This window comes from Jaculus jaculus, chromosome 9 (assembly GCF_020740685.1).
Source record: "Jaculus jaculus isolate mJacJac1 chromosome 9, mJacJac1.mat.Y.cur, whole genome shotgun sequence".
NCBI classification, from domain to species: Eukaryota; Metazoa; Chordata; class Mammalia; order Rodentia; family Dipodidae; genus Jaculus; species Jaculus jaculus.
In genome coordinates, this window is record NC_059110.1 from 29516017 (window position 1) to 29535015 (window position 18999).

Consider the following 18999-nt stretch of genomic DNA (forward strand, 5'->3'; position numbering starts at 1 on the left):
TTACACATGTGTAGTATTATCTAATGCACTACATTATAAGATACATAGAAAAATCATGTTTCTATTATACATTTTCTTATCCACTCTATGGCAATTAGCTTTGAAAGATATGACTTGGCCAAGTAGAAGGGAAATACTAGTTTCAGACTAGGAACCACAAAGTCAGTATAGTACCTTAAATTTGAGGAAGAGATGAATGTGCTGGGCCTGACATGTCTGTATGGAAGAATGAGTTGTAGAAGCACTGAGGACAGGGTATACCAGATACTGAAGGGCTTTGGCTTGGTTCTTTGTACAGCATTTCGTGTGTGTGTGTGTGTGTGTGTGTGTGAAGTACTATAGCACTTGGCAAATTTGGCTTGGGAATTGAAGGTAAAATATTCATAATGACAAAATGGCCATGATGCCAAGCTATGATTACAAATTCATCAGTGCTTCTGCATGCCCAGTCCTTGCTTTGCATGCATGTGTGTGAGCATGTGTGTGTGCATGGTGTATGTGTGTGTATGGGTGCTCATGTGCCATGGTACCTATGGAGGCCAGAGGACAACCCCGGGGTATCAGTCCTTGCCTTATTTCAAGACAGGGTCTTTTCTGGATTTGCTGCTGTGAATGCTGAAAGCTTCTGGATTTGTCTGACTCTGCCTCCCATTTCTATAGGCGTGTTGGGATTACAGATGTGTGGGATGCTTGCATCTGGTTTTATGTGGGTTCTGGGGCTTGTGCAGCAAGTACTTTTAACCCCTGAGCCAACTTGCTAGCTCAAGTTGTTGCCCCTCCCTCCTCCTTTTCCTCCTCCTTCTCATTCTTCTCCTCCTCCTTCTCCTTCTCTTCCTCCTCCTTTTTCTTAAAAGAAATAAGAATCATTGTTGCTAGGGTGACTTATCTCACAGGAAAATGCATCTTTCACTTTTCACTAAAATTGTGGCAAGATTCCACATTGCCTAGAAGACACATCCCCTAGAAAAGGGGGTAGAGCTGTTGGCAACCTTGCCTCCAGCCTGTTTTTCTAATCTCTACTCAACCCCTTCCTTGATACAACCCAAATTCCATAATTCTCATTCCTCAAAATTCCTTGCATTGGTCCTGTTGTTTCTTTATCCTTCAGTCTTCTGTCTCTTTTCATTTGCAGATATATAACTTACCTTGGTTGATATCTGAAAAAATTTACCTCCTTTCTTATCCTTTACCACCCATTAGACAAATAGAATTAATCATCCCTATGTGTTTGCCATTGTCATAGATTTTGTGTCTTTTGGTTTTGATATATCAATATAACTTACATGGACATAATTTCTTCTGTAGAACTAGTCAGGAATCTAATTCTAATATCCAGTGAGGCATAGGGAGTAGGTGGCAGCAGTTTCCCTTATCAGCCATTTTAGAAGAAGCAATAATGATTTCTGACTCAGTGTGAGAAAAACACACAATCTCTGCTACAATGCTGGGCAGCCATATTTCTTCCAGCACTTCCCACCCTAAGGACTAGGGAAGTGTTGTCTCCTACTCCTGACAGCCTGGGCAACAGTGGAAAGTGAGTCAGAACCTGAACTGAAGGCAGATGAACATGTTTGTGATTTCTCATGTTGGCAAGTTGTTCAGAGGAAACATTCAGATACATGCACAGGTGGGTACTTGAAGCACACCTTCACCCCTCCATCCATGCCATATTGGAGAAGAATTGGAAAGGAAAAGAATTTACTTGAAACAAGAGGTTTAAGGGGAAGAGACTGACCACCATGTTGTTAATTAGAAAGTTTAAAATTCCTTATTCTCCATGTAGGCTTTGGACCCCTGCTATGAAAGCTGATGAACCAGCCAAGATTCGACTGATGGACAGAGAGAAATAGCCTACATCTGATTGTCCAATTGAGCATAGAAATCCACAATCTTTCTTACATGTTTTAGACAGTAACTGTTTCCACCTCATTTCTATATGTGTTTTGGATTTCACCTCCTTACTTTCTTCCTTTTGGCACTCTGTGCCTAGTTCCTTTCTCTTCTCTTTCTAAATTCAGCACATTCTATCTACTTCTAACTAATTTCTCACAGTTCCTCTAGCTGAATGTCTTCAGTGCTCATCAGTTATGGTATGGGCTTATGTTTGGGCCACCTGAAAAGATTTGGGGAAGGGGGCATGAAAAAGAATTTTGTGTTTGACTTTAGTTCCAGAGGTTGAGGAAAATCTAAGGATTTTTTTTTTTGAAAGGTGCGATTTATTCCATTATATGGTAGGTTGGAGAAGGGGATCAATCCACCTTGTTACCCTTAGCTATTTAATGCTCCTATTTAATACTTTGATAAAACATTTATACCAATCCCCATTTATACTTTATTTATTTATAGCTCTTGTTTCTATTACTCAGTTTAAGCAATTGCCGCTCAACCTGTCTAGAAAGTTTTTCTTCTAGTAATTTTGTTTGCCTTCAGTTAGCTTTGTCTTTTGGACCTAAAGGCACTTACAGCTAAACTCTGCTTCATCATTGTAAACTATGCCTTCAAATTGTACACAGAGCTGATTTTAATTTTTATTTGTTACTAACGTTACTAATTTGTTGCTAAAGATAGGATCTACATGCTCTAGAATTCCTTTAGAACTTGTATGGAGCCCATGAAGTAACAAAATGTTCAGGACAGTCCTTTGGTTTATAATCTGTAAGTCATATGCCATGTGACTTTTTAAATAAGAAGTAATTTGAAGGAAGGATATGAAAAGTTGATAGTTTGAATATATTTAAGACAAGTGGGAAATTGTAAAACTCATCTCTTAGAGTGGTCTCTTAGCCGTTTTGAGAATGATGTAAATGAGAGACATTTACGGAAAGGCCAAGAGAGATAAATGAAAAACAGGAGACAAGGTTTAAGCTGTGTGTATAGCTAGACTATGACATGGCATTAAATCATAAGTACTGTGAACATCAGTTACTGTTTTTGACACAGTGAGATGTATTTTCTCTATACTATGAAGTATGCTGATAACTAAAGACAGAAAATAGGAGAGAGTCGAAAAGATCACACATTTTCAGTTGTTTCTGTGAGGTAAAAAAATATCATGGAGCTTTTTAGTCTTTATGTAATAATACTGCTAATGTTTTCCTTTTCAAGAATAATGTGTTGCAGAAATCAGAACTCCACTATCCAGCTAAGCCAGCCTTGTTCAAAACAAAAAGAAGGAAGGAAGAAAGGAAGGAAAAAGGCACAGCTTCTAGGCAAAGAGCAGAGGACATGGGAATAACATCCTCTCTTCAGTTTCTTCTCCTCAAAAGACCATCCGCAGAGCCAGGTAAACACCTACATTTCATATCCTTGTTCTGCAATCATGTTGAGGAGTACACGGAATGTTATCTGTAAAGGAAGCAGCCTTGGAAACTTTCTGCCATACACCCCAAACAATCATCTTAAGAGTATATAAGTTCGTGCATGGCTTGTATGTACTTGCTCTCAAAATTTATAATTATCACTGAATTACAACTTCTATTTAAGAAGAGAGAGCTGTTTCATCTTAGTCTTGAAATTCACTCTTGTGAACCTTTTTTATTTTCAAGCTATAATGACTAATCCTGATCTCCTGTTAGAATAGACATTTAAAAATGATTCCATTAAAAGGAAGGACTCAAATTCATAGTTCTTGAATAGTCTGTCCCTGGGGGGGTGGGGGGGAGAATACTCATTCATACACTTAATGGCAACTTGTAAATGATTTTATTCCTTCTGATAATTTTCTTTTTTTGCTCACATATCAAAATGTATTGAGTTGCTGACAAGTGAAAGATGTTAGGGAGAACACAAAGAAATAGGATGTTCTCCAGACTCTCAAGGAACAGAGACTCAGGAAAGGAGAAAGCAGATGTATACTAATTATAATAAAGTGAAAGATAGGGTCTGGAGAGATGGCTAAGTGGTTAAGGTGCCTGCCTACAAAGCCTATGATCTAGGTTCGATTCCACAGTACCCACATAAAGCCAGAAGCACAGAGGTACATGCAACTGGAGTTTGTTTGCAGTGGCCAGAGACTATTGTTGTTCATATTGGTTTTTAAAAATATTTTATTTGCAAGGAGAAAGAGATAGATAGATAGATAGATAGAGAGAGAGAGAGAGAGAGGAGAATGGGTGCACCAAGGCTTCTAGCCACTGCAAACAAACTCCAGATGGGGAATCAACCTGGGTCCTTAGAGTTCACAGGCAAGTACCTTAACTGCTAAGCCCCATATTGTTTTATAGACGCAAAGCTGAGGTACCTTTGTGGGGAAGTAACTTGCCAAGGGTCCCCCTGTTCAGAAATGGGGATGAAGGATTTAACACGATTTAAATACATCCAGCCTCAGCTCTACAACTACAGGCTGTCACTCTTAAAATTTTTTTTTGTTTTATTTTTATTTATTTATTTGAGAACAACAAACAAAAAGTGGGAGGGGGGCGGAGAATGGGCATGCCAGGGCTTTCAGCCATGGCAAATGAACTCCAGACGTGCGCCCCCTTGTGCATCTGGCTAACGTGGGTCCTGGGGAATCGAGCCTCGAACCGGGGTCCTAAGGCTTCACAGGCAAGCGCTTAACCGCTAAGCCATCTCTCCAGCCCCAGGCTGTCACTCTTAAACCAATTGGAATTCTGGATATGGAGGAATTGTCTTACACCTGGGTTTCTGCCATCCAGAAAATAAAATAGAGCAAGGGAAATAACAGGTTTGGTTCATATCTTTCCCTCCCTCCCTCTTTCCCTCCCTCTTTCCCTCCCTCCTTCCCTCCCTCCCTCCCTCCCTCTCTCCCTCCTTCTCTCCCTCCCTTCCTTTCTTTCTCTTTTCTTTCCTTCCTTCTGTTTTGAGGCAGAGTCTCACTCTATAGTCCAGGTTGTCCTTAAACTCATGGCAATCATCTTGTGTCCACCTCCCAAGTGTTGGGATTATAAGAATGAGCCACTATGCCTGGCTTGTGTTCCAGATTTGACTCAATTTTGCAATCCCATTTAAAGGATGGATGAAATTGTCATTGATTGTTATTCAGCATAGCTACCAATTGAATGCAGGTTCATGTCTGTAAGTAGTAGTTTTAGAAAAATGTTATGAATTAATAGCAAGTTATTGAGACTAATTGAATCTTTCCTCAAATCAATTTGTTCTGGTTTGAATGAACTCATTAAACATTGATGAGTATTTGAAAATGCATATGAACTTAAAAAATTTTTAACTAATATTTTGTTTATTTATTTGCAAGCAGAGATACAGGCCGAAAGAGAGAGAGAGAGAGAGAGAGAGAGAGAGAGAGAGAGAGTGAGTATGGGTGCACCAGAGCCTCTAGCCACTGCAAATGAACTCCAGATGCATGCGCCACTTTGTGCTTCTGGCTTACTTGGGTCCTGGGGAACTGAAGCCCAGTCATTAGGCTTTGCCTTAACTGCTGAGCCATGTCACCAGTCCTATAAGTGTTTTTGCATTTCACCAGCTTTACAGTCAGTATCTTTTTTTCTTGAGGTATGGTTTCACTCTAGGCTGACCTTCAATTCACTGTGTAGTCTCAGGCTGGCCTCAAACTCAGGGTGATTCTCCTACCTCTGCCTCCTGAATGCTGGGATTAATGGCATGCACCACAACACCTGGTTCTACAGTCATTATTTTGAGTGTATATAAAAATTGAAACCAACAAGTACTTGCTTTCCCACTGAAGCTGCAGACTGAACTCACATTCATAAATTCAGAATCATGCTCTCATTAAACATTTGATTCATTTCTGAGCCTATGTTGTGTAACACCATGCATGGTATAAATTACCCATCCAGTCCATGCTCCTAGATTTAGAACAATCCAAGTGTTCATTCTTCAGCATCATTTGCCAAGACTACTCCTTGAGACATATCAAAATGGTACTTTCAAGATCAGTTTAAATTGTAGAGTTCTGGAATCAGAATTCCCTTATGTTTGATATTCTGATGTTTGATATTCAGAGCTGACTATAAAGCAAATTTCTGATATCTTTATTCGCCCTGTGGGATAGCACAACATGGTAGCTATAGGGAAATAAATAGTGTTTTTTCTTCTCTGTGTGGTTTCGTATTTTTCTGCAACCAAAGGCTATTGAAATGAGAACAAACTTAATGAATAAGTAAAATATAATGTAAAATTTAGACTCGAGACACCAAAATGAAAGGTAGGTGCCACAGCTGCAGACTTTGCAGTTATTTGGTTGAATTTCAAAATAAAATTATTTATTTAGTTAAGAACAGGCCCTGCTAGAGGATGTCTAGTCTTCAACTAGTTGCTGACTGGAATAATAATTAGAGTCATATTTGTCCTCATAGCATTTGAGAAACCAGCTATTCATGTTTCACTCTTCTTCTAGCTCCTGTTCCCAACTTTGGTGCTTGCTCTCAAGGCTGTGCTGGAAGTTTGCTTTCTGTTGAGGATCATCACCTCCCAGGACTCAAAGTTCCCATCTAACACTAGACCCCTTGAAATAAGTAGAAAAATGTAAAGAAGGCACAGTCTTCTGATGTATTTTGCATGGCACTATTAATTTTCTGGCTTGACTAAGTGTTGCACCATGACTTCCCATGTTTGCCTTATCAGCATATAACTAACAGAGACATGACTTATGTTTTGTTTTTATTTATTTGAGATAGATAGTCAGACAGACAGATAGAGACTGAGAATGGACATGCCAGGGCTTCTTGCTGCTGCAAATGAACTCCAGAGGCACTCGCCACTTTGTGCATTCAGTTTTACATGGATCCGGGGGAATCGAACCCAGGCCATCAGACTTGCAAACTATTACATTTATTTAACCACTGACCCATCTTCTAGCTACCATGTCTTATCTTATATATTACATTAATTTTTTCAATCACCCAGCACAAGCTTCGATCCTGCCAGTTGTATAGATTAGAGTTGGGACATTGAGCTCCTTCTCTGGTTCTGACACAGTCTAAATGTGTGACCCTGGACCAAAGGGATTACATGCTCCCCCCTTTATAGAAGCCAGGGTTAGCTAATTAGATGATCTTCTGTTTCAGAAAAGGAAAATGATATGATTAAATAATATGATTACACATGATTAAATAATATGGTATAATTCAACAAACTGAGTTGACATTTTGACTTAAGATACGCCAATAACTTTGGGAGCAGTAGGATAAATGGTGCCCTGGCCAATGCTCAGCTTGGGGTCACTCTGATGCCATGCACCCCACTTGGTGAAAGTGACCTGTCCCTCTCTCCTATTCCCTCCTCTAGCCTATTGCTTGGAATATCTACCCAAACGCCTTCAGTGCATGTTGATTTGTAGGTAGTGAGAGATGTCCACCCTCTTCTCTCAGCATTCCTTGCTCTCTTCAGAGCACTGTTCTCTTTTGCTATCCATCAGTTATGATTCAGGATATCTCAAAATTTCACAGAATAGGCCGGGCATGGTGGCACATGCCTCTAATCCCAGCACTCGTGAGGGGGAGGTAGGAGGATCACTGTGAGTTCGAGGCCACCTTGAGACTACATAGTGAATTCCAGGTCAGCCTGGGCTACAGCAAGACCCTACCTCAAAAAAGCCAAAACAACAAAAAAAATCTCACAGAATACATATTTTTTAATTTATTTTTTTTCACAAATGCTTTTGCTCTTACCCTTTATTACCTAAAATAATATCTCAGAACATTTTTCTATTTCTCTTGTGAAGAACAAAGTTCCAGTGTTGTCTAAGAAGCAGAAGTAAAAATGATGTCCTTCATGAAGGAAAAGAAAACCTGGAACTTTTCAGGTTACATTAAACATATTCAGAATCAGTGACATTCATCTCTGGAGCCCTGTAAAGTGACTATTGGTTCCATTCAGAATTTCTGCAATTTCATGGTTTTTAAGCATTTAAACCTATTCATCTGTTATCACAGGCAGTCAAAATAAGCACAGAAGTTTTTAATATTTAGCTTTCCTGTTTTCAGTTACTAGCATGGCAAAAGTGTTGTGTGCACCATGTTAAAACACCTACCAGTAAAAAAATAGGAAAGAGAAGGGAATTTTTAAAAGTCATGGGGAAGATGGGGGTAGGGATGCTTGATTTGGATTTGTTAGTTTGAATAGAATATTCTCAGGGGGCTGAGCCAAAGTAAGACATTCCAAGCACAAGACAAGGCTTGGAGGCAGGCACCACTGGTTGCCCAGTGAGTTGCTTAATAATATTGTCAGAGTATAGATTGTCTGAGGGCCTGAGGTAAGAGTGAGAAGAGAGAGAGAGAGAGAGAGAGAGAGAGAGAGAGAGAGAGAGAGAGAGAGAGGGAGATAGAGGGAGAGAGAGAGAGAGAGATATGGAGAAAAAGAAAGAGAGAGAGGGTGATGTGTGGGTTTTTGTTTGTTTGTTTTGGTACTTTTCACTATAAACTATTGTAACTGAACACAACTTAATGTACCACTTTCTAAAACTAGAAACATGACAGATTACAAAAACACACTGCAAGTGTTCCCAGTATCTCTGTTGTCATTGCGCTGATGGGGAAAAATGACACACTTGAAGAGCACCTTGGTGCTGGGACAAGGTGGGCCGTGGGGAGGCAGTGCCAGGAGACAGGCTAGAATGAAAAGGAAAACAGGAGCAGAGCAGAAGGGGGAGCAGAACAGCTGTCTCCTGGAGTTCGTTCCTTTGACCCTCTGCTGATGTCCATACTAGAGAGTCTGAGGTCTTCCTTCCCTGGGAATGGCAAGGCAGGGAAAGAAGAGGAGGCATATTACACCCTGAGGGGAGGTGTTGAACCCGAACCTGCCACCTTGTAGGAAAAGGGGGACCAGGATGGGGACAGGTGTAGCTTTCTCTTTAGGTGGAGGCCTCAAGAGACTCCTTCCAGACATCCAGTACCTTTCAAGTAACTACAAGGTTACAGAGCTCTGGTGTTCTCTGTGGTAGTCTTTCTTCACGAGCTAGACACTCCTCCTACGGGATATCATAATGCTGTGTACCTATTCCCACAGTCATGCTAAATAACATTTGTGGAGTCAGGTGACTTTATGAAAGGGGATCATTTGAAATAGGAATTTTGGTCATGTTTCATTTAATAAAACAAACCAAGAGTGGTAGCAGTTGGAGTGTCATAGTTAATTTTTTTGCCCAGGTGGCTTTTTCCTTGTCCCACTCACATGAAATATGGAATATGGCTTTTGCATTACCTCATTTCTTCTGACCCTAACCCATTTCTGTGGGCTCTCATCTTCCAAATGCCGCATAAACCTCAGGCTGATTGCTTTCCTTCTCTTCTTGAAGTACTCAAATGCTCATTGTTTACTAGAGACCCGACACTGGTGCCTTTTTCTGCCTTTCAGATCTTTTTTTTTTTTTTTTTTTTTGCCTAGAGCATTACTTTTTAATAATATTTTTATAGATTATTAGGTAACTTAAAAAAAAACTTTCTGCCATCCGTTATTAAAAATAAAAAAAAAAAACGAGGCGAATTTTTATTCCCAGCCTCTTTCCATAAGGAAGGGGAAGGTGGTTTTTTGGTGTATCTTTTCCATCTGCCCATCTCTTGCTGCCAATGGCACGTCAGGGGTTCCACTGCATGGGGAGCGCCAAGACTTAAAAGCCATAAACACACTCCTATCCAGTCTTCTCGAGTGAGCCCGCTCCTTTCCAAACATTTACCTGCATAGTCCCCAGAGGAAGAATGCGCCCTGAAGTCAGCAGTGGCACTCACGGTCCACAGCGTCCCGAGAGCATCTTTCTGCCACTGTGACCACTGCTGAGAAACACAGGAAAGGTCCCCACTACCACCCCAAACGCAGCGCATTCTTGTAACGTGACCAAGTACTTATGAATGAATCATCATTTCCACACTGGTGGACGAGTCGAATTTTCTTCCTATCAGTGGGAATGTTGGCATTACTGTCACTTGCCAGAGGGGAAACTGAGGCAGGAAACTTTTGTAGCTTGCCCAGGACTTTAAAAACATGCAGTCCAAACTCAATGCTGGGAAACGTTACTGGTACAATAGTTGCATAGTTAAAAATGGGAAGATACAGTTTTACTTTAAATAAACAATCATGAAAAGCAACTCAAAGAAATCATTGTGTAGGAGACTTCTCCAACTTGCCCACAAGAAATGTTAGAGGTAGCGGGGGTGGGGCGGGGGGGGGACATTAAAGAAATCCGATTTCACCCTCTCCTCCTGGGGGTCTGGAAAGCCCACCGCACAAGCCTGCAGCAAGCTGAGCCCCCAAATCAGGTTTGTGGGTCCCCTCTTTCATGATCTCTCCTTAATTATCAGACTAAATGCATTTCTACAACAGAACCAACGTCTGTTAAGTCACAGCCCTCGGACCCTTACTGCACAACGTCCCTTCCCTCATCTTCCCAATTTTTCTTTTTAATTGGCTTGGGGGAAGGAAGGAACCCAGAGTAATCAGACGTGCTCCCCCGGGCCCCCCCCCCCAATCGCCCCGTTACCATCTGCACCCCCTAAGTCCGTTTTACCTGGAAAGCCGTGGACAGCATCTTCGTTGTCCAGAACGCCTCTCTGCCTGGGTGGCTGCAGTTCACTTTTGGACTTCCAGACCAGCTTGACCATCCTGATCATCTCTGGCAGGTCCCAGGGCAGCGGCGGCCCCTGCTGGCACCCGGGCCGGCTGCCGAGCGACAGGGAGGAGGAGGAGGGCAGCAGCACACCTTCTGGGGCCGTCCACCTCCTGCCAAGCTCGGCCGGGTGGAAGTAGCGCTCGAGCACCGGCATTCTGCCCCGTCGCCCGGCAGAGGAGGTCGGGCCGCCGCCGCCGCCGCGCCGGTCACTGCCACCCGAGGGGAACTTCTTCCCGGGCAGCGGCACGCCGACCCCCCGTGAAATCCTCTCCAGCCTTGGCAAGACGAGCTTCCTCCAGCCTGGCACAGCCTCGCCCTCGCTCTCCCCGTCACCCCCCTCCCACCCCAATCCCCGGGGCTCCCCCAGTCCGTGCACACGACCACACTGGCGACCAGACGACAAGTGATGCACTTCCTAGGAGGTTCTCGCTCCCGGCCCCGTCCGCCTTCCTTAGAGACCGAGCCGGGCGCGTTTCCCTCCCTTTCTCTCCCAGGCACCGAGTTCACTGTGCTTAATTAATCCCAGGCTACAGCTGGGACGGCGGCGGCAAGTGGGGGGTGGGTGTGGGTGCCGGGGGTGGGGTGGGGGGGAGTGGAGAGCCATCAAGGTTTCAGCATTAGGTTTTCCTGTCTTCCTCCTGATGTGTTTGTTTTTCAGGGAGATTTTTTTTTTTTTTTGGGTGGGGGTGGGGGTTACTTGTCAAAGTTTGCCAAGTGTGGCTCAGCTCTGAAAGACTCCGGGGCCCAGGCAGGGCCCAGCTTTGCCTGCCCGCCAGGGGCCAGGATAACTGGAAGATGTCAGGTGAGGTTTCACCCCCCCTCCTCCCCTCCCGAGGTGCAGGAAAGACTGCCAGCTTCCCAGACTCTGGTCCTGCAAGGCCCCAGGAGCTGTCAGCAAACACGGCAAATAGCTTTTCTCTCTCCTGTAGGGGGTTGGTGGTGGTGGTGGGCGGAGAGGGGTCCACCTGGTCCATCCACCCTGGGAGAGGCGAGGTTTTGATTCTCAGCGTAGCAGTTCAAAGCCCCTACCGTCCTGTCCACGCCCCGCCCCCTGCAGTCCAAGTTCTTTTGCAAACTAACCCCGTTTTGGCCTATTAGTCAAATCCCTTTGTCACCTCAGCTGCCCTTCAGCTGGAAGGGAAATAACATGGAATCACATTCCAAAGCTAACTGGAAGGAGGTGGATTTAGGGAAGTGTCAAGGTCTCCATGCATATGCGCAGTGGGTTTGTGTAGTCTGGACTCATGGCTTGGGGATGGTTAAAAACCCATTTTTTTTTTTTTTTCAACGGGTAGTCCTCATTTTCAAGGGTGCTCCTAGGGAGTTCATAAATGGCCACGACAAGAAAGCAAGTAAGGAAGATCCACTTTTCCAAAGAGAAAGCGCTGTGGGCCTCATATCTGGGCCACTGACTACTGTGTCCCCCCCACCTGAGAGCGGGGAATTGAGGACAACTGTGGGCTCTGAGATGAAGGCGCTGACCCTGGAAATCAGAACCAACACAGCAGCAAGAGATGCCCCCTGTCGCTTATGTGAAAGGCCCTGGATAGAAATGAAAGTGGGGTGGTATTATGTTAGGCGCTTTTTGCCAGAAAATTGGGTTTGTAGGGACAATTTGAACTTGCACATTCACATGGAACGCCCCTGTGCGCTTGAAAGACTTTGGAACAACCCCATCTTCCTTGGCCCCTCAGTCTCTGCATTACAAAGGCTTTTGTTTTGCTGGACGCTTTATTTTGCTGGTGTACAATCATCGCAATAATGTAGCTCCTGCTACCTTCCTGCCGGGGGTTGGTTGATCATACAATCATTTGATGTTTCTTTGGGGAGCATGGAGGTTTGGGGGAAAGGAGAAAGACCAAGGCAAGTGTATTTTATTTTCATTGCTCTTGGCAGAAAAGCAAAAGCAGCAGCAAGACCTACTGTACTTTTATTATTATACCTTTAGATCCACTGGTTAAGAAGTTTTGTTTTACAGAGTTAATTTTTCTTTCTTTTCTTTTTGTTTTTCTAGATGGAAAGTACAGCAGTAAAGCCTAATAGATGCAGAAGGACCAGGGTCCTTTGAAGGTATAAAGGAACAACGGCGCGACTTTTTGTGGATGTAATTATTTTTTTTTAAAATGAGCAAACAACTCTTTTATATGAGTACAACCCAGCGAGGGAATAATCAGTGGTCCACTTTATCTGAGAGACAGGCCTTTCTTAATTCTCCCTGTTGAGAGAGGAAAGGGTTTATACATTGATTTGACACACTCACCTTGCTTAACCGCCCTTTCTGTCCTGTTCTCGTTGTTATCTTTCCTTTTCATCAGATAGGGGTGGGGAGGGGCAGGAGGGGGCCAGCAAGGATGTCTAGAATTAAGATGACTTTTTTAAAGAAGTCCATGTGAGCTGTTGCACTCTATTACCTTATTTCCTGAATGATGTCTTAAACTCACTCCTCACTCACAAACTTCCTCGACATAACAACTGAAGAGTTTCCTAAGTGTTTGACTATTTTTATTTTTGTTCAGTTATTTTGCAATAGTACTTAGCATCAGGATATCCTGACCCTTGGAACAAAAGAATTAAGAACAAAGAAAACAAATATATGATATGATATATCATCACATACATGAAAGCATTAAGAACTCAACTCTGAATTGCACATGACTTTTTTAACCTAAGAAAATACATTTCCACCGTCTTTCATGCAGTTTTATATATTTACTTATAAAAGTATGCCACAGAAATTATAGAATGTTGGATCATGGAAAATGAATATTTCCTATAAGAGATAAGTTAGGGCAAAGCAAATATCATGTCCTATATCAGGTCAAACATCATGTTAAACTTTTATTCCTAGGGAAGAATCTACTTCACTTGAAGGTCTGAAAGTTGAAAATGTTTTCACATTTAAAATTTTTTCCCCAATATGGGATTATCTTCATCCCAGAGTAGAAGTGCAAAAATACCACAAGAAAGGTCGTTCTCATGGTATTTCTGGCTCGCATAGAAACAGGAAGTACCGGAAATCTTGCGAGAAAGCTTGGCTCAGGAGATTTTTGGCTCAACAGTAGACCCAAGAGACTGGGACAAGCTGATGAGGTGTTAGTGCTCACTAGAGTAAAGTCTTCAACCACACGGTCTCTCTTAAAGGTGGTTTGGAGAACCTCTCAGTGTTCCAAATAGTTACCGCAGGAGAGCTTGCTTAGGGAGCGAGCTCCTTTCACCTTGAGACACCAGCCACAGCCAGAAGTTTGGGTCACTGGGCTTGAGAAAACAGCTGGGGTTGTTGGGGCAAAGTCCCATCTATCTGACTTGTGAGAGTTCTCACTAATGTTGATATTCACAATGAATGCATGACAGACAGGAAATTCTGAGATTAAACTTTCAAAATAAGCAGGTTCTTTACTCAGGCACTGTGAGTCAAACTAACATTCCGGTAAGAGGAAGACAGAAATTTCTCCTTGTGTGGAAGAAAGGTAACGTTGAACAGTCCGAGTCAAAACAGCTGTTCCAATGGGAACACATCAGACCAATAAGACATTGCTGTGCAGTTACAGCTATAAAGGATAGAAATTTGAAACCCCAATATTAAGTGCATGGAAAAGTATGTTAAAGGCAGACTTGATTTGATTGCTGAATTAATTTATAGAACTTTCCATGTTCTAAGCTGTGCAAAGATTATGTAGACTATGGGTGTTCTAATCAGTAGGCTGAAAAGCCTATATTATATATGACTTACAGAAGGAAATATGTATCTTTTAAAATAATTCTTAAAAATGTTTTATTTTTATTTATTTATTTGAGATGGGGGGGGAGAATGGGTGTGCCAGGGCTTCCAGCCGCTGCAAACAAACTCCAGATATATGTGCCCCTTTGTGCATCTGGCTTACGTGGGTCCTGGACAATTGAACCAAGGTCCTTTGGCTTTGCAGGCAAGTGCCTTAACCGATAAGCAATCCCTCTAGCCTGGAAATATGTATCTTTAAAATGCATATTTAGGGTCTGGGAAGATGGTTCAGGAGTTAAAGGCACTTGCTTGCAAAGTCTGACTGCCCTGATTCAATTCTCAGGCTAACCATGTAAGCCAGACACAAATGTCAAGATTCTGGGGTTTGTTTACAGAGGCAAGAGGCCCTGGTGTGCATACACACATGCGCACACACACACACACACACACACACGTGTAAATAAATATTTTCTTTTAAAAAACACCAAAATAAAATGCAGTCTTAGAAACCTATGTCTTCTGTGTTTGAGGGAGTTTGTTTTGTTCTAGACTTTTTATTCATCAATTGATTTCAGATATAAATGTGTAGCCCTCCTCCACACATACACTTATGACCACCCTGGTTTCACAAGCACGATTCAGATGCAATCCCAAGTGAGCAAGGAAGGAAAAACAGGTCTTTCAACTTTGTTTAATGTAGCCTAAGTAGAAGAGTAGCTCAAACAATTTACAGTGTCCTTCAGGAGAAATGGAAATGCAATAGCTTTGGCCTTAGCTAATCTCAAGGAACAGTGCCAACAAGTCAGGAAAGAAGTTGGTCTACAGGCTGACCATACAAGGCAGCACATATTTCCGTTGTCACAAGGACCAGGAGGACAGTGGGTGGGGGAAGGTGAGGGGAGATGAGGTGGGCTAAGTAGAAGGGATTCAGCTGACAGATTTATACTTTGATTTTACAACAGGGGCCTAAGTTATGGCCACCATTCTCTTATTCACTGTGTAAATATGTACTTATTGCAAGATCAACAGCAGAAGAGAAAGAGAGTCTCTTATGTTGGCCCCAGGGTCCTTTGTCAGTGTCAGGACCTGCTGGGTTCCACAGCTTGAATCCTGGTTTCCAGAGTATGTCTAGACAGGGAAATCAGGATTGTAGCAAGCAAGATGTCTACACTAATATTAAGCTTACTGTACCTGAAGGTTTTCCAGCAGCAACTAAATTCAGTAGCAAAAGCCAAAATGGCAGGAAGACTCGCTTTCCTTCCGTGCTGGTGAAAATGGCTCCGTGTACTCTTCTATTACCAAACACCCAGGGCTTCAGTCGGAAACCCTTGCCTCCTCTGACTGTAACCTTGTAAGGATTTTCTAACTGTGGAAGAACATCAGTGGTGGGAGAGGATACTTTTTATAATTTTCCATACAAGTGTTTCTATTTAAACAAAAAAAGTTACAACAATGATATCTTTATAGCACTATTTTCTTCCGGTTTATGGAAACTGGGTTCCAGACTGTACTCATTACTAGATCTTGCCTCAAATTGAGTGTCTTATATATAAATGGGCCATGAGAGCCATCAGTGCCTGATTCATCACACTGGGAACTTTCAAGCATTAAAGAAGGCAAAAATGTGAGCTGTTCTGAAAATGTAATATGCTATAAAATTTCATGTTATTGTTTTTAAACTATAACACAACATACTTGGCTGGGTGTGATGATGCATACCTGTAATCCTAGCATTCAGAAGGCTGAGGATCACAAATTTAAGTCTAGAGAGACCCTGTTTCAAAACAAAACAAACAAACAATAGCTTGAGGAGGAGGCTCAGTTGGTAAAGTTTTTGCCATGTAAACATGAGGATTTGAGTTTGATTCCTAGAGCCTGCATTTGCAAAATAAGTAAGTAAATAAATTAAATGCTGGATGTGGTGGCACATGCTTGTAGTCATGACATTGGGGAGGAAGAGACAGGTGGATCCCTTGGGCTCACTCACTCACCAGCCATCTTGCTTACTTGAAGAATTCCATCCTCAAGAGAAACTGTCTCCAGAAAGGTGGATGGCTCCAGAGGCACAACAACCTGTGGTTGTCCCCTGTCTGCACATGAGTGTACACACACACACACACACACACACACACACACGCACACTCACACACACTGCAATAACAAAACAAGAAATCATAGCTAATGGTTTTAACTTAACTGAAATGTGACTAAAATGTTTCAGGTGTCTATTAGAAAGCTGAGACTCATAACCCACCCACCTGGAAGCAGGTCCCTTGGAAAATTTGTGTTCCTCATGAGAATTCAGAAATCTATCAGATCAAAGACAGGTGTGTGTGGTGGACAGAGGAGACTGGGGGAGGAGCACACAGGAGACAGGTAAGGTATTTAATGGTGGAAAGGCAGGATTAAGTAGACAAAAGCATCACCATGTGGACCGCCCAAATAGCTAAAGGACATCATGTGTTGACAGAAGTGGCTCCATAGAATAAAAGCGGTTAAGCGCTTGCCTGTGAAGCCTAAGGACCCCTGTTCGAGGCTCAGTTCCCCAGGACCCACATTAGCCAGATGCGCAAGGGGGCGCATGCGTCTGGAGTTCGTTTGCACTGGCTGGAGGTCCTTGTGTGCCCATTTTCTCTCTCTCTCTATCTGCCCTTTTCTCTCTGTCTGTCTCTCTCAAAAATTAATAAATAAAAATAAAAAAGCCTTGGAGGTGTGTTTTGGAGGTGTAGCAAGGCGAACCATGCCTGCATGATCTTCATCATAGGTTCTGAAGCACGCTAGGTAAGACCCTGTCTGTTCTTTCAGTAGGGAATTGTATTTCCATCCTCAGTGGCTAATGAGTGTGTTTGATGTCATGAGCTGTGCAGCTTTGTGTCACATGGTTTGGTAGCAAGCATGTGTCTTCAGGCTGCCCGAGGGCCTCATTTCCCTAAAAATTTATGAGAGCTTCATTTTTTTTGTGGGAGGGCTAGGGTCTCTATTCTTCAAACATTTTTAGAATCTCAATTGTTCTTAACTGATCTCCACTTAATTTGTAAGTGTTTTAAAAGTAAGTGTAATGTACAAAACCAGTTGTAATATTTAACAAGTGGACTAGTTAAAATCTGAAATATGTTTCTATTTTCTTTTTCTTTTTGAAGAAGTAAAATGTATGACTTCTGAAATCTCTCAAGGATTAGGTTGGGCTTAGAAGAACCCAAGGAGAGTAAAAAGCAAGATTATCCTCAAAGAAACTGCTATAAAATGCCAGGGTGAAGGGTTTTCCTCTGGAAATAATAAAAATAAACTGGGCCACTAATAAAATATGGAAAAATTATTGATACAAACAAACGACAAAAGGCAAAGGTAAGGAATAAAGCCTTCTAAGGGGACCTAGCTTTGCCCTTGATATTTATTTATGTTTATGGAGTTCAAAGTCAATTAGAAGAAGAATGGGTTTAACCATTCCATGTGTCTAGGATATAATCCCCCTTGTCTCCTCAAGGATTCTTTAAATTTTCCTCTTCTGCCGCCTTTCATTTATGATCCCCTGGTTATGATTTACATACAATTTGTATGCCAAAGGGTGTCTCTGGACATTTGGGAGCAATGCTTCTCAAATGTTAATATGCATATGAATAACCAGGAAACTAACATGCTGATTCTAATTTGGCAGGGCTGCATAGGTTCTGAGATCGCATTTCCAACAGGTCGCCCTAAAGATGACAAAGGTATTGATGCCTGTGAGCGCATTCTGACTGACAAGACAAGGGGTTACCATGTGACAACTGTTTTCTGCTTGTCTTATAGTAGTTGCTACTTATACTGGTCCCATTCTTCACAGGGTCACTGGATTAGGAACTTTCGAAATCAATCATGCTGACTTGACTCTCAAGGGAAATAAACAACCAGAACTGCTCTGGAACCATGAGGGCTGAGTCCAGGGAATTTTATGGCATCCAACCCACTACTTGGCTTTCCTTCTTTGTTTTGGTCATTCCCCTCCCTTTCTTGGGTTAACTTTAAAAACAAGGTTGGGGGCTGGAGAGATGGCTTAGCAGTTAAGCGCTTGCCTGTGAAGCCTAAGGACCCCGGTTCGAGGCTCGGTTCCCCAGGTCCCACGTTAGCCAGATGCACAAGGGGGCGCACGCGTCTGGAGTTCGTTTGCAGAGGCTGGAAGCCCTGGCGCGCCCATTCTCTCTCTGTCCTTCTACCTGTCTTTCTCTCTGTGTCTGTTGCTCTCAAATAAATAAATAAAAAATTAAAAAAAATATTTAAAAATGAGGTTGGATATTATGTATTAAGACACAGTGAAAACAGTGAAGAACATATATGATGGAGTCTTTATACCCAAATGCTATGTTTTTGAGTCAGTCTTCATCAAATGTCTAACAAAAACCAAGCTGACTTTTTAATAATTTTTGCCATCCCCTCCCATCTTCTCACTATTTTCCAAATGGTGAGAGTGCAGGTAAGGCGTGAGGCTCTGAGCCTTTGTGCTCCATCACTGGGTATCCTCTCACTCAGACCTGTTCTTTCACTTGATTTAGTCAAGATCTATACCAAGTGATTTATGCGAAGTGGTCTTTCGATGAAGCCTGCTAATCTTTCCCACTGTAATATTCTAGGCATGAATGAATAGTGACCAGATAATTCCACAAAGAAATAAGGATGGTGGGGGAGGGGAAAGAAAGAAAACAGTCACTGAAGTCATTGAAGCCAGTGGTCGATGGTGCTGCTAACTCAGGGAAATCCACCCCAG

At 42.5% G+C, this 18999-nt stretch overlaps 1 protein-coding gene across 3 annotated transcripts in view; it reads right to left on the minus strand.

Annotated features, from left to right (window-relative positions):
- The window catches only part of Pde7b (phosphodiesterase 7B), a 381712-nt gene that overhangs the window by 170200 nt on the left and 192513 nt on the right, over positions 1–18999 (minus strand). The window contains exon 1 of one of the 3 annotated variants that reach the window (XM_045158760.1): positions 10439–10783. The exons of the other annotated variants lie outside the window; for them this stretch is intronic. Within the exon in view, the coding sequence (XP_045014695.1) occupies positions 10439–10694 (256 nt within the window). The 5' untranslated portion in view covers positions 10695–10783. Of the gene's footprint in view, positions 1–10438; positions 10784–18999 lie in introns of those variants that run through there. 3 annotated transcript variants of the gene reach the window in all.